This window comes from Musca vetustissima, unplaced genomic scaffold, assembly GCF_032173495.1.
Source record: "Musca vetustissima isolate MV318-11 ecotype Yass unplaced genomic scaffold, APGP_CSIRO_Mvet_v1 utg2928, whole genome shotgun sequence".
Taxonomy (NCBI): Eukaryota; Metazoa; Arthropoda; class Insecta; order Diptera; family Muscidae; genus Musca; species Musca vetustissima.
Genome location: NW_026872991.1, coordinates 4,874 through 23,196, shown reverse-complemented (window position 1 = coordinate 23,196; position 18,323 = coordinate 4,874). Strand labels below are relative to the sequence as shown.

At 33.3% G+C, this 18,323-nt stretch overlaps 1 protein-coding gene across 1 annotated transcript; it reads left to right on the top strand.

Annotated features, from left to right (window-relative positions):
- Positions 1–3,611: 3,611 nt before the first annotated feature.
- Positions 3,612–16,939, top strand: LOC133321782 (NGFI-A-binding protein homolog). Its single transcript, XM_061530859.1, has 6 exons — positions 3,612–4,086; positions 9,825–10,097; positions 10,394–11,316; positions 12,671–12,765; positions 12,840–12,921; positions 16,718–16,939. Exons 1-6 carry the CDS (start codon positions 3,612–3,614, stop codon positions 16,937–16,939), a joined length of 2,070 nt encoding a protein of 689 aa, XP_061386843.1.
- Positions 16,940–18,323: the final 1,384 nt, after the last annotated feature.

The following is an 18,323-nucleotide window of genomic DNA, read 5'->3' as shown; positions in this document are numbered from 1 at the left end:
GTGTGAAAAATGGCAAAATTTGTATTCTATGGCATATATATTTACTCCTGGAGGATGTAGACCCCAGGAGTTGATAGCATATCCAAGAGGAGTGGTTGGCCTTTAAATTGATACCAAATATAGTGATGTATCTACTCAGATGTGGGAGTTACAGTCAAATATTTACAGGTGCTTACGTATTCAGATATTATTAAGTAACCCATTACCACATTAGAGGGAGAAATATCGCGCTGATGGCTTTGAAATTGTTCATGAAGTTCCAGTTATAGTCAAGAACAACGCCTACAATTTTCGGTGATGATCAGGATACAATTTTGGGATGAAATGGACGGAAAACATAATTTTTTGTGTGTTTTCGAGTAGTAGTAGTAGAAGTATAATCCGAGTAGTAGTACAATCCGAAAATCACAACACAACCCACCGTGAAGGTAATCTGGACAAGTAATTAGAAGGACTGTACTGAATATTCGAAAAAAGTAAGAAAGAGGTGTTGTTGACCTCTAATCGGACAACAGGGGGCAAATATCACGAAAGACTCAGAATAAACATCCTCAGAAAGTTAGAGTTCGTGGTAGTTGTGTAGGGTATCGTAACCCCGTCCGACTACTCACTGGTTTAAATTTTAATTAGAACTTGATCCGATTTGTTGTAAATGAAGCAAAACCCAATCGTTCCACATATAGACATCCAGATGTAATTACTTTCGATTCCATGTGAAGGATGCACCGACAATTGTACATATATGGATCCCGCAATTTTCTTACTGTTTTAATATACGCTATATCAACGTTACTGAAAAAGAAAAAAAAATTACCTCAATTAGGCCCAACGGAATAGTAGGGTTGACGTTATATAAGGAGATGAGAATCGATAATATTTATCAATATTTATGGTTAAAAACTGTGCCCAAAATACTCAAAATACCGAAATTTGGGAGATACCGTTATGTGGGTGCTACTTTTAAATGTTAACCAATATTGATACTTGTAGGTACATTGGTTATCTAACTTAGTTGAAGCGTCCCCATTATATGGGGACTACGCCGAAACTTGAGTCAATATCAATTAATTTTGGTAGGGAGATTCACTGTACAATGAGAATCCCTAATACAAATACTTCGTTTGGAAAACATGTTCGACATTAACAAAATACCGAATACAGGAGGGCACTGTTATATGGCGCATATATCAAAAAGTGGATCGATATATCCCATAGAATCACTAGCAATGTCTATGCAAATTTTTTATCGTGATTTCAACAGATGGACATGGCTAAAATGCAGTAAGTTTATCCGATTTTTTTAATAATGCGAAGTCCGGATAATTGACATATGTATCATTTAACCGAAGTTCAATAAATCTGCATTGAAATGCCAGGAATAAATCCAGCTTTTTTGAAACATTTGGAAATAGCTTCTGCCTCAATGTTATCCCATTCACGAATCCTAAGCAAATATTTTGTTTTGGAAATTGTTATAACGAAAATACATCTTCAAAATGCAGAAGTAGTTTTGGCTTCTACATCCTACATGCAAAATTTCGTGAAGATTGGTCCATAACTGTGGCCAGTATTGTGTTTACAAATTATAATGGACGGACACACATGTCTAGATCGACTCAGCTAGTGGAGATATGAAGATCGGTATACTTAAAGGTGGCGTTACAAACTCTTGGGGCTGCACAAAGCTAAAATACCCTGACAACATCGTTGTGTAGGGTATAAATAAAAATGTGTTAAAATTTTAAAGAATTATTGTTTTTCAATTAACGTGTTGTTTTTAATTAAACGGTTTGCAATTAAGCAGATTCGATTGTAATTTTGTTCTGATTAAGAACGTAAACGCAATAACGGTGTAAAAAAAGTGATGTATTGAAATATTGTTTTAAATGTTAATATTTGTTTTTGAATTAAGTTAATATTTACATAATAAAAATGTATAAATATTTCCATAAGAGGCGATAGTTCCTTGGGATAAAACTTTAATATGTATTTTCTGTGGTATCAATAATATCAATCCGTTAACAATTTACATATTATTTTTGCCGATTAAGAAATTGGGTACTTGAATGAAGACAATTTGAAAAGGAAACTTCAGTTGTTAATTAGCATTGCAACGAATAAGTTCAAGTTTCTTCGAGAAGACAACCAAACAACTTTTCATAATTTTTTTGATATACATATGTACATAAATCATTGTGGCTTCTATTATGAAAGAATAAAAGAAATTCTCGAATACACGTGCAACATTCCGTTTCTAATAATATAAAATTTATTCTCCTTTGTATTCTAGAAATACGTTAGATTTTTTTGTCATTTGCAAGATGATACCAAATGGTGTATATTTATTAACATCATGACAGATGAAGCCGTTATTTTTCTATTAAAAAACTATGTCTTATGTATTTAGAGAAAAAAAAACTATGCGCCAAAATCTAATGCCAGCTTCTTAAAACTTCAGATGTACCATAAATGTGGCATTTTAAAATTGTGCCTACAGCTTGATGTCTAACAAAAGAAAATAATTTAAAAAAAGTATTTACAAAAAATCGTCAAAATCTCTTGGTAAATAGGTATGAAGGAGAAAGATAGAGAAATAGCTCACTTTATATAAAAATAACAATATCACACGCACACACTCTCGCAAGCACATTCATCAAAATTACATTCCTATGCAAATTAAAAAAATAGAGTTGATCTACAAGGTCACATCAAATAATGCCAAATACCAAAAAAAAAACTATTTACTCTCATAGGCGGAGTTCAGGAGAGCGAGACTGAGAGAAAATAGAGTTTTATATAAACAAGGAATAAAAATTCCAATAAGATCACATTTGATTTAATTGTTTCCTTATCACCCTTAACTATACGACTTTACTACGCATGGGTGAGTTCGTTGGCTGAGAGAATCTTTTAACCCTTTCACCTTTCATTGCCGTTGATTTGTTATGTTAAAGGGTATCCTGTTGGGCGTGCGTGCCTGTGTGTGTGTGTGCGCATACAAACATATATACATTTATACTGTGTACACTTAAAGATTGTTTCCTTCCCTAAGGATAGCTTGTGTGCCACATCAAGGGTATAAAACTACAAGGAAAAAAAAGAAGTTTAACAAGATTCCCAAAGAGAGTTGATTTGTGTCTGTGTGTGTGTGCATGCGTGTGTGACTAAGCTTGCGTCGTGCAAGGGTTACGATAGTGTCCACCAAACTAAAGGCTCAACAGAACGCAGTCTGATCTCGTCCAGAGCGGTACTACAAAATTATAACAAGAAATAATCTAAGATAAAAACATTTTTTTTGTTATTTTAATTTAAAAAAATAATACGAAAAGCGTGTTTAATTTTATTTAAGAAAAAATATTTTAGTTAATTATTTTTATTTTTTGTTTAATTTAGTTCAAGTAGTAGTTGAAAAAAAAAAGAAAAAAGAAGATAAAAATCCAATAATTGCATGGTTATCCTTGTGGTGTTAGTTTTTTGATTTCTTGTTATTTCTCTGTGTCGTCGTTGTTGTTGTTGTGGTTTATTGTTGTCCTTAACTTTTGGGGACTCTATTAAGTTTGGTTGTTTTGTTATTGTTGTGTGTGAGAGTGAAAAAAATAAAACACAAAAATATGGAATCTTCAAACGGAAGTTCAGCTCAGTGTTTAACAACATCCGCCAGTACGACAACAAATGCTTCTTCTTCGGCCACCTCCTCCGCCTCAGCCTCAGCCTCGGTATCGTCATTGTCCACACCATTGGCTTTGACAACGACATCATCATCATCAGCTTCCACGTCCGGCTGTACCTCCACACCGGCCACAATTAGCAGTAGCTGTGTTAGTAATAGTTTGACCAGCAGCATAGCCACAAATTTGTCAACTGTTGCGGGTTTTACCTCAACATCGGCAGGCTCATTTCAACAACACACCCCCTTGTTACAAATTTTACCCTTGGATACCGGCAAACAAGATGATAGTAATAATTTATCTCTGGCCAGTGGTATATCGGAGGGTCAGCGTTCATTATCGGCAGCACCGTCGGCATCTTCCAGTCCCATCTTGAGTCCACCAAATAAGATATTTGGCCGCAATGCAAATGGAACAAGTAAGTAACACATTTTATTTCTTTCTATTTTAATATTAAATCGAATTTTTAAGGGGAGGAGAAATTTAAATATGGAGGAAAATAATATTTGAAAATTAAACAAAAATATCGGACGAACTTACGATACAAAAATTACGAAAACCCCCAATTTGTAGGAAAATTCCGCTTTTCAAATTTGAATTGTTTTTGAAATCTTAACAAAATATTTGTTTTAAAGTCATTCTTTTTGAGAAGATTTAGGAAAAGTTAAAATAGTTTTGTTTAATTAAAAAAAAAATTGAAATTTTGAAAATTAAAAAATCATCGAGAAAGGACTAACACCTTATTTGTTTCGAATTATAAACGTTTTAAAAAAATGACAAAGAAATGCGATCTTTTCACATTTCTTCAAGTTATAATTTTTATTAAATTTATTGAGTTAAATAGTGAGGTTATAAAGGAATTCTCTACAACAATTATATAAATTTTTCATGTTAATTTTTCCGAATCCGAATTAATGTAAAAGATCAGGTTAAAAATAAGTTAAATAAATTTTCAATCTTGATTTTTTTATTAATTTTTTTTCTGAGGTTAGAAGAAAAGGTTAGGTGACCATTTTTCGAAACTCTTAATAATTTTTGTTTATGAAGTCTGACGTTTTTGTGATTGTTTTTATTAGAAAATAAACCATAAATAATTATATTAATATATGCGAAATAATTATACTTCATTTTCAGTATGAAAATTATATATTGAAATTGAAAAAGTGAGGTTAGAAACAAAATCAAAATCAAATATTAGTGGCCCAAATACAAAATTTAATTTTATTGACTATCATTCAATGAATATTCTATTATTTTTCATATTACAAAAAATAACATCTGAAGATAAAAAATATTTTATTTTTAGCACAAATTAGTTAGGTCAACATTAATTTTGTAAAGTATAAAAAATATTTTTTTCCCAAAAAAATTCAAAAAACATTTCAAAAAAATAATTTAATTTAGGAATAGTATTTGATTTCCTTGATGATGACAAAATTATTATCACATTTTTTCTTAATCAAACTGTACAAAAATGTTGAATTCCTCAACACACAAATTATGCAAATATCATGGTATGCAAACAAAAGGACTCCCCTTAGGGGCATTTGTCCAGGTATGCCAAACATTTTAATTTATGTTAATCCTTTTTTTCGATGCCACATGATGTGAATATGAATTTATTTCACAATAAGAATTTATTTTTTTTCTTTAAGATTCCAATTGGAAGAAATATACTTCCTTATATAAAAACACACACATACATATAAATACTAAAAGACCAATAAGGAGACTCCTTGTGAGGGGGTAGTTTTTTTTTTTAAATTTTTAGGGGTGGCGATTTTTTTCTGTGTGTCTCATTTTTTGCCATTCAACCTATAGCAGCAGAGCCTTGTTTTTAAATAGAGGAAAATGCAAACAATAACAATAGGAACTAGTTTTTTTGTTGCTCTTCTTTTGAATTTCAGAAATTTTTGATTGGATATCAAATATTTGAAATTTTCAGTTATATAATGCCTTTGAAATTGTAAACATTAGGGGTTGATTTTTTTAGGGCAAATGGCAGTTTAGTAAATTGAAAAATAAAAAAAATCCATTAAATTTTGTTGTAACGGTTTTGAGGAAAACCAGAAAAACTTGTTGCCGACATGTTAAAGAAATAATGAGATATTGTTTTGGGAAATATTTTTTTATTTATTTTTTTATTTTTTTTTTTTGAGAGAAGAGAAAATATTTACTAAAACAATGTTGAGAGAGGTTTGTAACGATTTTTGATATGAAAAAAATTGTACCTTTTTTTAATTCAAAGTAAGCATATATAGATCACTTCTGGCTGGGAATGGGTTAATGTGTCACTTACACGAAATTTATTAGGGTACATTGATATAAGGGTTTTCGAACAAAGATCGGATAAAATATTAAAAGGACGATGAAAACATAGGATTATCGATTTCTTGTCACTAAGGGCATTAAAATCTTTTAAGCGACATTTATGTAGGTCAAAAAAAACTCTTGTAATAGTATTTATTGTATGAAAAATACACACAAGAACTTAATATGGAAGGAGGTTATTTTTTTAGAAAAATATTCCTCGTACGACTTTTCTGCACACATTCTATCTCAAAAATAACCTGCAATAGTCACGGACCAAGACGTAATTTTTTTTCATACATCATAGAGTTACAAACCAAATATGTATCACGCTATTACATAAAAACGAAACGATTTTTTTCTTCTGGCTTTATATTATATTCGTCGTGGGCAAGGAATTTTCAATGCGTCAACTTTTTAACCCTAAACTAAAATAATATTTTTTACACTTTTTTTATTAAAAACAGATTTGTATTTCTTCTAATTTTTTTTTATCAATAATATATGTTATTTATTTGTATGTCTTAATTTTTTTTCGTAGACGGTTGTTCCGTCATTTCCTTAACAACCTGGTTTTTTATTTAAACATTTTATGTTTTAGATATAAACCTTTTGGCATTTTTTCTGACTATTTCTTATTTTAAAAAATTACAAAAAAAGTAAAAATGAGTTTGTGTCTGCTTTTCTTTTGAGCTTTTTGTTTGCTAAAATTGGCAACTTTATAAATTCCAAGGCATTTCTTTAACATTCTCAAGGATTCGTTATTGTGTTTTTGCCATGATTTTTTATGATTGCATTTTTTTTGTGATGGTCCTACACCACCCTACCTTCGAGCCGACCTACCTACTATGTCTCCAATACAAAATACCAATAATTTTATGTATTGATGTTACAAAAAACGACGATCCCCTTATTCTTCCAGAAGAAGTCTTATTTTGTGATTATTGCTGGCCATTAGCACGTCTCTCAGCAGCATTCAATTGTTTGTTAGAGTGTGTGTGCGTGTTGTTGTGTCTACTGGGGGTTTTTCTCTCATAGATGTTTTTTTTTTCATTATTATATGTGATCGCTGGCAATTGCTGGCTCCAAAAGAATTTTGATCGACAAAGAATTTGGCCATTTAAGAAAAACATTTTCTTTTTTAATTTATCATTGTGGCCTCATAAAAACAAACAGCCTGCCAGCCAGCCAGTCCGACATTCAACTTATTTTAGGGCCCATTGCGTAAACCATACACACACATGCGTACAAAAATATTTAGTTGTGTGTGTGCTGACATTAATGATTATGATCATTTGTTGACAATGATCATTTAGAGGTTGGCCTTTAGAGACATCCTTAAGTTTGGTGTTTTTTGTTTTGCTTGGTGACATATTGTGGCCGATGATGCCTGGGAGTTTTTCTTTTTTTCTTTGGCAATAATCAATTGCTTTAAATGACCACCAATCGTTGTGGTAATTTTTACCTTTAACTGTTCGAGCTACTGTTGGTGATCATTTAATATTACACATGCAGAGCAGAGCCGAGATCGGCAGAATCATCAGCACCATCAGTGGCGAACGGTAGACTGGCCACCACCACCAGCAAGCATCATTCTTCCGCCTGTTTTGCTGTCTTATTTGTTTTGCAACCTTCCCCCCTCCCCTACTCCCCCTCGTTCTCCTCCTCTGAGAACAGATTTTTTCTTAATAGTAAATTTTTTTTTCCTTAGTTTTGTCATCATTTTTTAAAATTGTTGGCGGGTACTTAGGCATGTGGCGTCGTATGTCATTATAAATACTGTTGTTCGGGCCTCCTGCTTGCTTGTGTTGTCTGGACAAGTGCCAAAGAAACTGATTCTAAACAGAAGAAACAGAAACGTTTTTTGCTGTTATTGTCATTTGCTTCATTCTTGTTGTCATTTTCCCCAAACAGCATCGATGGTGTTTTTTTCCACCTTAGAGCTTAGAGGAAGACCATGTCAGGTCCGAGTGTGTGTTTGTGTGTGGGGGTTAGCATGTTTACGCTCATTTTCACATTCTGCTTATGAGAAGATGGCCAAACGTTTGGTTGTTGGTTGGAAGATGAAATGAGAACAAAAAACACGCCAACAACAGCAACAACATATTTAGCAAATGACAATGTTTGCAAAATGCTACAACATTCATTTCAAAAGCTGTGGTATTGTTAAATAGCTGATCGGTGGGCCAAACGATCGATCGGTCGGCCGACCAGCCAGTGCGTTACTTGGTCAAGCTAGCCAAGGCAGTACTCATCATCACATTAAGTAATGAAGGTAATATTACCACCATCATCAGCCACCAAGTAGCACCACGTATAGAAAAAAATGCAACAAGAAGAAGAGCAAAAAACACATTCTCCGATCTCTAGTAAAATTTAATGAAACCAATAATCATGATCATGATAACAAAAAAATTGCAGCAACAACAACAACATGATAAAATATATATATTTTTTGTATTATTCTACCTCTTGCTAGTGGTCTGCAGCTTCTCGGGATGTTGTTGGTGGCTAGTTTCCCGCCACAATTTACTTGATATTAAAATCACGTATCATTTATTTATTGCTGCAAAATACATTCTCCAGTTTTTTGTTTTATTTTTTTGCTCTGTCTCCAGTTTGTTTTTTTGTATGCTCTTTACCTTGTCTTTCACTTCATTTTGTCACTTGTCTCCCCTTACACCACAAAAAAAGGAACAACATTTTAAAGGTGGTATTTCATTCAAATTTTTTGTGTTGTGAGATATAGCGAGAGAACAAATTTCTTTTATGGGGGAAGAGACAAGGAAGTTTTGAAAAATATGTCCTTAAGAAAGGACATGGTATAAGTATTATGGCATATCCTTTCTAAATTACCAATATTAAACTCTATTGGTAATTTTTGCGATTTAGGTAACATTTCTGATTTTTTACATAAAAATCTACAGTCTTCAGGGGATCCCAAAATATCCACATAGACCCTATGAAGCCTCCTCCCAAAAAAAAAAAAAATTAACATAATTTTGCCTTCGAAAAAACCTCGTCTTTGGCCAAGAAAATAATCTGTCATTATTGGCCATTTAACATGGTGTTAACGGGTTCTTCTGCTACAGATTTTTATTAGCAATTTCTTCCTGGACAACAACAAAGAAGACTATCCCGTATGAAACTCAAAATAATTATCTGTGGAAATTCTCACGCTAACCCTTCCCTTCTCAATTTTTTTGGGTTTGAAATTTCTACAAATCTTATCAAAAAAAACTGAAAGTGATAAAAAATGATTTAAATAAAAAAAAATCCACCAAAAAAACGAGGATAAAAACAAGCCAAACAAATGAATGTTTGCCTCAAATGATGATCCTTTTCTGTGTGTGTGTGTGTGTGTGCGCTACTTCCTTGCATGAATTTAAATCAGTGATGGGTATTTTTAAATTTCATTGAGAATAAAAAAATCAAACCCCAGACTATCCTCCCCTAAAACAAGTAAACATACCGTCATCCAGTTCGTCTCACAAGACAGGAAGAACTTGTGTGTCCTTAGTATTCAAATTAGTTTGAATGGTCGTTGAGCGACCGGTGTGGATGGCAGGCTGGCTGACTGACTGGTTAACTGGGCAAGGGTGGTGGTAAATTTAAGGGGCCAGTTTTTTTTATTCTCGTTATGCATAAAGGATTTACTCTGAAAGGGTTATGTTAGGTAAAAAAAGACACACAAATTTTAAGCATAAAAAATCTGCATTTTTTTCTTATAGTATTTATAGTACAGTGGGAATTTATCATGTCCTTTTAATGCTTTTTTTATACAAATTTAAAAGTCCTTTAAAATAAACCGGTTTTTTTAACATATTTTTTCTTTTTTATTTCCAGTGGTGGCTACTTCTCGTCCCAATAATGAAGCTGAAATTCAGCTGTATCGTGTTCTACAAAAAGCCAGTCTCTTGGCCTATTATGATACTCTGCTAGAAATGGGTGGTGATGATGTCCAGCAATTGTATGAGGCTGGTGAGGAAGAATTTTTAGAAATTATGGCCTTGGTGGGTATGGCCTCGAAACCATTGCATGTAAGACGCCTGCAAAAGGCCTTGCATGAATGGGCCCTAAATCCCAGTCAATTCCAACAGCCTCTTAATCACAATAGTGGTAAGTTTTGTATTATTATATTTAATTTTAAAAAAATTTTTAATATATTTAAATATTTTTGAAAATACCTTTAAATAATAATTTTTTTTTAATATAAATTTACATATTATGTTATAAAATATATATTTTATAAAATAATATATTTTATATATTATTTTCTGATAATATATAAATTTTCGTAATAAATATTATATATATATATATATAATTTGTATATTTTTTCTTATATAATCTTTACCCATTTTTTAACATTTTTATTAATTTTTTTCTTCCTCTTCTTTTCCTTTTCTTTACAGGTCAATTTGAAACCCCGGCCAAATCTAGCACTGCCATATACAATGCTGAACTATCACGTTCGCCAGGTCCCATACGTCCCAAATATCCCTCTTTCAATACCAACGCCCCCTTTAATCCCACACCCTTGGTTAGTACAGTGACCCCTGCGGGTGCAGCCTCTGCCCATTTACTTTCACAAATTTGTTCCCTACCCTCATTGCCTGCCCACAATCCCACCGTTGCCAGTCATGTTCTACCTCCCTCTACTCTCACCCATCCCACCGAAAGACCCCAACCTATGGTAAATATTCCCCAATTGCCGGGTAGTGGTGTTGCCTCAAATACTGCCCATCAGGTTACCTCCAGCTCGCCACAACTGACCCCCGTCCTCAGTGAAATGCAAGTTTCTCGCATTACAATGGGTGCTGAAAAAATTGCCTCACAATTGCCACAACGTGAACCCCGTGCTCACACCTCTAAGAAACGCACCAGCCGTGAATTGGAACAGGTTATGGCCATGAGTGAAAATGACCCACGTCGCATGGATGAAATTCGTAAGTATTCCGCCATTTATGGTCGCTTCGATTGCAAACGTCGTCCCGAAAAACCTTTAACCCTACACGAGGTTTGCGTAAATGAGGCTGCCGCTCAATTGTGCCGTCTGGTCCCTGCCTTGCTAACACGACGTGATGAACTCTTCCCCTTGGCCCGTCAAATTGTTAAAGATGCCGGATTTGGTCACTCGGCATCGATTGCCCGCTATGGCAATTTACTCTCACAAATGGTTGGGGGTGGCGCCGTCAATCAAAATGCCGCTGGACAAATACGTTCCGCTTCGGCCATGTTAGATTGTGAATCGAATGATACGAATAACTCAACACCAAACAAACGTCAAAGGATGGCATCGTCTGATGCTAGTTTGTCGGCAGCCGATAGCAATCGGGTAAGAATTACGAAAAGCGAACAGTAAATGAGCACAGTTAGAGCTTTTAAGCTTTGCTTCGATCTTTCGGTTGTGGCTTTAAAAAGGAGATCACGAGAGAAATTCTCTCAAAATGCTAAATATTTATTTTCAGCTTTTATTCTCTACTCCTATGGTGGTGAGCTTTTTTAACATGTATAGCTTTTGTAAAGAAATTTTTATTGAAAACGTTGTGTGCTGGGAGAAAATATGAAAGCTGTTTAAGGATAAATCATATTTAATATCCTCTTTAATGTGTAAATATATATTAAGCTTGTTGTTTGATATCATTGCTTCAGTTTTGAAATAATTAACGTTTTTAAACGCTTTTTTAGTTGAAAATCCTCCCTGTAAATATATTCATAAAGCTTTCTAAGGTTTAATGTTACTTTTTTGAGATCTGTTAATAGATGATCTTGACTATAAACAATTTGCGGCTTTTCTTCAAAGCTTCCCTTCCATTAAATATTTTATTTCATACAAAAAGCTTCAAAGGACTTTGTAAGCTTTTATATTTATTGTTCCTATAAATGTTTCCTAAAACTCCATCTTCCTCGTATTTATTAATTTAGGTATTTAAATTTTAATCCACAATATTCTTACCCCAAGTTATATGAATTTCCCCCCTCTTTAGATACCTGGTAGATTATAAAAGCTTTCTGTGGAAAGCTTGTATATTTATATATTTTATCGTTATTTTTATAGGAATTTTAAAATTCTTAGAGGAGAATTGATTGTTTGCATTGGATTTGTAAATTGTACATCAATTTACTTACGGTTATGGACACAAATTTTCATCTACAATGTGAAAAGCTTTACAGTGTTGCCACTGTAAAAAATTGTTTTGGTTAAATCTTTGTTTTGCATATGCCCAGATTTTAAATGTAATTTAGTATTAGATTTAATTTGGTATAATAATTTATTATTTATTTTATTATTGTTTTGTTTTTGTTTGTTTTTTTTTTAATATTGATTGCTTGGTAATGGTATTTAGTTTTAAAAACTTTTCAGTTGACTTTTTTTGTTTAAATATTTTTGTTTTGTTTTTGTTATTAGTTTTGTAGTTGTGTTATTGTTAAGCTTAGCATACCATTATTATTATTAATTCATTATTTCCAACAATGACTTCCTGTATCTGCTGCCAACTATTAATTTTTTGAATAAAAAATATATTTTAAATGCTTAAAGAAAACCACAAAAATCCTGCTGCGTATTTATTTCATAGAGCTTATCGACAAAAAAAGAAATTAGTAAACTGAAAATTTTAAAAAATTAAAGAAAAAACAAAAAAACTAATTTAAAACATAAAAATTCGTAAAATTAATCCGTTTTGAAGGATTCTGTGGAGGATCCACGTTACAATCTGTTTGCCATGTACCAGAAATTTGCTGCAAAGCCACCGTTTGATTTGGCCGATATTGCAAAATTCACGTAAGTTTGTATGGGGACAATATTTGATATGGGGAAAAAATTATGTTTACAATTTTTTCATTTTCCATATTTAGATTAACAAAACCCAATGATTTGGATGATCAAGATCAGGAATCACGTTTTTCATTCAGTAATTCCAGTTCGCCATCTATGCCAGTGAGTATGTGTTTCGTTTTATGTTGTTTTGATTTATTACGAACATTTATTGTGTGTTTGGTATAAACATTGGGTATATATACAAATATGGACTTATAATTTAGCTTCGAAAATTGATAATAAAATCGTAAAAAAAATCGTTTGAAAATTTATTTTGAAAAACAAGTAAAAACGACGTTAAGTTCGTCCGGGTGGAACTTTTACGTCCTCCACCATGGGATGAACATTAAATATGTCTAAAATCGAAAAATTGGACTAAAAGTTAATATGAGGGCTATATTCAAAGAACGACAAAGTTAGAGCCATCACTAGTTTGGGAAATATACCTGATTATGTACCGTTATTTGCAATTTAAGTAAGAAAGAGTGGGTGGCAACTCTTTCTTACTCATTGGTATATTTTAATTGTCAACTCGCTGGATAAAAGTGCCAGAAACCCTCAAAATACCCAAAATTGGGCGTACTGTTATTGATAAGAAGATAGGAGTTTTGACATGCAAAGAAAATACGGAAATCCAAAAAAAAAAAAGAACCAGTGAGCGGAGCAGTATAGTCGGACGGGGCCGACCATATGATACCCTACACAACTTCCACGAAAGTCTAACTTTCTGTGATTTTATGTTCTGAGCTTGGGCAATATTTCGCGATATTTGCACACTCTTGACGGACTATAGGTAAACAAATATTACTAAGATTCAGCACAGCCTTTCTAATTACTTGTCCAGATTCCCTTCCACCTTTTGTTTTGTGAAGTTCGGCAAACAATTGTGGCCATTGGAGTCGATCTTCTCGAAATTACACAAAAAATTAAGTTTTCGGTCCACTTTTTTCCCAAAACTATTATCTGATCATCACCGAAAATTATAAGCGTTGTCCTTGACCTCATGAAACATTTCAAAGAGAACAGCGCTAGATTTCCGCCATCCAGTGTGGTAATGGGTTAATAAATAATGTCTGAATACGTAAGCACCTGTAAATATTTATGTGTAACTCCCACATCCGGGTACATACGACAATATAATTGATGTATATTTAAAGGTCAGCCACTCCTCTGCGATTTACTACCAACATTTTGGGTCTATGTCCTTCAAGTGTAAATATATACGGTATAGAATACAAATCTTGTAATTTTTCACACAAAAGTCAGGGTCCATTTGACCCGCTAAATATTGATCGATCTTCATCAAAATAGGCATGCTTATTCTTTGGTCCTATCCCCTTCTCCCTGTAAAAATTCGCGATGTTTGGGCCATAATTGCGGCCTCTGGAGCGACCAGAAAAACGGACAAAAATTTAGTATTTGGTCCATTTCATCCCCTAAATATTAACCGATCTTTATCACTGGCCAGAACCCATCCTACATGCAAAATTTCGTGAAGATTGGTCCATAACTGTGGCCTGTATCGTGTTTACAAATTACAATGGACAGACGGACGGACGGACACACATGTCTAGATCGACTCAGCTAGTCGAGATATGACGATTGGTATACATAAAGGTGGGTCTAGGACCAATATTTCGCGGCGTTACAAACCTTTGGGGCTGTACAAAGCTATAATACCCTGACAACATAGTAGTGTAGGGTATAAATATGACAGAAGAAGATCGAAGTAAATCTTCTCCTGATTTTTGTAAAACGGACTGTTCCATTTAAGCAACGTAGGTAGTCAATTCTGAGTGGTACACCACATTTTGTTTGCCCTAAGTCTTCGGAGAAATTAAAAAAAAAAAAACAAGTAAAAACGTCATCATGTTCGGACGAACTTCTTTACCCTCCACCATGTGATGTGCATTCAAAATTCCTTAAGTCGTTCGGGACATTTACATGGGGACTACGTTATTGCGTTATATCGGAAAGGGGGGTGGAATTTTGTTTTTTCTGACCTCCATAGAAATCCTTCCGCACAAAATTTGTTTTACCCACCAATGAGGACATCTAGCAAAAATATTGACAAAGTGGTGCTACCCTAATATGGAGGCTATATCAACACATGGACTTATATTGCTTATTTCCTTCCATAAGCCTTTATAAAAAATTACAAAGACATCGGTGGGAAAATGTGGCTTAAGTCTTCAAAATAACGAATATTTGATCATACTCTTCGATGGGAGCTATACCAAAACGAATGCTGACATTGATAAAATTTGGTAGGAAGATTTGATGCCAAGTAGGAACTTGAAAAATCAAATTAGAACAATTTGGTGCCTAAACAAAAAAAAAAAAAAAAATACACTGACATCGGTGGAAAAATGTGGCTTATGGCTTCAAAATACCGAATATTTGATCATACCAACAATGATAACCAATCGTGGAAAATTACAGCCAATTGGGTAGACAATTTGTCAAAAATCCCCATAATACCGAACGTGGACCGATGTACCTCATTTGCAATACCAACCATCCTAGGAATAATAGCAATCCCAGTGCAAAATTTCAAATCAATATCTAAAATATTGCGATTTCTGTCGTTATTTTAACAGACAGGCCGACATGCATAAATCGACATAGAATTTTATTCTGATCAAGAATATAATTGTATGTATACTTTATGAGGTATCCCCAAATGCAAGCGGATTGGCAAATGGAGGGTATAAAAAAAGCAAACTGATTCTTGTGCACTATGACAATACATATTTTTATATTTTATTTTTATTCCCGTACTCCACTCTTAAATATCATTCGGTGCAAAGTGGGTATACCTTCTACAATGAAGTTACCAGTTGGAACTGATAGTACGATTTTTTGATTAAATAAACCCCGAAAGTCGGTTGGAAAACGGAATCAAAATTCTGAAAATGTGCTGTTATAATTATCTAGACTCTTAACTACATACATATCGTTGAACGGACAAAGACAAAACAAGCTTATGATCTAAAATTTGACTCATCGAAATGTAGGCTGCAGTCGCCATTTGTCTTTGCACCAAATCTGTTTGTAACAATTCTGAGTTGATTTAGGGATAACCAATAGCCTTGCTGGCTGGAGGGCACAATAACTCATGAAGGCTGTGATCGATTTGATACAAATTTTGCACTCCGAAATTTTCCTTTCAAAGATCTATTCCTTCAAGTAGTTCTCTGAGAAATGTGCCAACATAATGTGAAATGGATATATTTTTTTCCAAAACGTAATTATTTTTTATCAAACCTGGATCATATCCAAAGATGAAGCATTTTGGTCCACTCTTTCTCATACGATTCACCCAAAGAGTCAAAATGTTCGTGAAATCCGAATATAAGATCAATCGGTTCACTTCTTCTACTAGCTCTTGCACAAAGGGTCATCATATTGGAAATTTATTATTTTCATATAACTATCTAATTTTATATTTTCCATATTTCCCATAAATATTTTTATCATACCCACTATAAATACGACGAGGGTGTTTTGTCTGAAGAGTTATTATTGTTCTGCTGTACAATTTTCACCTTAGATTGCATCTTCGCATCAATACTGGTATTCATACTAAGTTCTAGACGACGATGGTGATATACAACTTATTCATTCTTCACCAAACTTGTATTTATATTCATCCGATCCGAACATTTATATGCTTCCAATAATCAAATATTTACTCATTTGGAACGATCTCTATGATCACCCTTATATTTTTAATATTGTAAATAATAATAAAAAACATTGTTTCTCTCTTTAATGTGTATTTATTTCCTTTTCCTTTTAGAACAATGGTCCGGAAGAGGATCGTAATATTAGCTCGCTTGACAAGTTACTCTTGAAGTCGAATGATTGTGTCAACAATAATAACAACAACAACAACTCCCTAATCGATTTGCAGACAAGCAGCATTGGCCCGCCAACTCCTTCGTCTACTACAAATCGTCTGATTTCCGATCTGAGTACCACTCCTACGAAATCACGCCCCTTATCCAGTGATGTGCAAGTTATATCAGCTGCAGGCAGTCATATCATTGCTGTTGCCAATCCTGCCTTGGCCTTAAGTCCAACACTGCATGAAGCCATCAGCTTGAAGCGGGAAACAACATCACCGGATCCATGAACCAGTAACGGTACAAATGGAATTAAATCGATGATAGAGGAGATCACAATGTGCAATTTGTTAAATAAATAAAAATTATTTCATAGAAGTATGGCGAATAAGTAAATAATTTTATAGTACTGTGATTGGAAATATGCGTAGTGTACACTCAATAAAAAGTATTTAAATAGTATTAAACAAAGTAAAGTAACTATAAAATAGTAAAATAAAAAAAAAATGTGTATTATATGAATGACGTGTGGAGTTGTTGTGTATTTATTCTGAGATGGAGTTTTGATGGAAAATTTTGTAATCCGTACAACAAAACAGTTAATTATTTGTTTTACCACCATGTGATTAGCAAGTGTTGAGTATTCAAATCGGTATATTAAAACTGGTACAAAAATCGAGTTTGTTATATGAAGATCCTGGTGAAAAAATTTGGGATCCGGATCTGTTTCACGGATATTATTATTAATTTATTCGAAATTTATTAGTGCTCGTAGATATAAGACATTCTGAGATTGGGTCGGGGAAAAACAAAAAAAAGATCCACATTTGACTGAAGACATGTGATGTCAATAATATTCAACCACAAGCTAAGAGGAACTTTAGAGTTATAAGTACAAAATTACCATTAATACCGTTTAGTGCCCTTCATACACATAAGCACTAATATCTGAAATCTATTTCTTTTTCCAATATAAAGATTCAAATGTACTCAGAACTACCAACAGGTTACACATTTAGTTCCATTCATCACTTTTCGAAAACATGTTCAAGATTGCCTCCATATATCAATCGTATTTCTAATTTCACTAAATTTTGTACCAGTTTATACCAAATTTTTGGTTTCCAGCTCTCTACGTTACCCAAATCCAAATTGTTCCAAATTAATTGCATTTAGTACTATTCATATAAATTCGAATTTCCAAAACTGTCTCCATAGCTCAATCCTAAACTTCAAAAGTAATCTAAATTCCAAATTTAAGGATTTCAGCCCTATCCATTCACCCAAATCCAAATTGTACCAAATTTAGTACCATTTAGTACTTTTCATACTCATAAGTAAGAATTTCTAAAACTACATCAATCCTACACTCTAACAGTAATCTTAATTCCTCCAAAGTCCAGATTGTACCAAATTTAGTACTTTTCGTACTCAAAAGTACGAATTAAAAAAACTATGTACCTCAATTCTGCTTTCAAATGGTAATCGTAAGTCCAAATTTATGAATTCTACCTCTAACAGTAAATCGAAATCTAACATGTACCAGATTTGGTACCATTCTCTATTTTTCGTACAAAACTATATCAATCTTACACTCCGAAAGCAATCTTAGTAGGTTTATATCAAAACTTACAAGTCAACCTACCAGAACTTGTTATACCAAACTAACGAGTG

Bases quoted from the DNA above. Each gene is read 5' to 3' on its own strand.
- LOC133321782 (XM_061530859.1), top strand. From the start codon at position 3,612: ATGGAATCTTCAAACGGAAGTTCAGCTCAGTGTTTAACAACATCCGCC. The intron at 4,087-9,824 runs GTAAGTAACACA...TTTTATTTCCAG, and splicing joins CCGCAATGCAAATGGAACAA to TGGTGGCTACTTCTCGTCCC. The intron at 12,922-16,717 runs GTGAGTATGTGT...ATCGATTTGCAG, and splicing joins CCAGTTCGCCATCTATGCCA to ACAAGCAGCATTGGCCCGCC.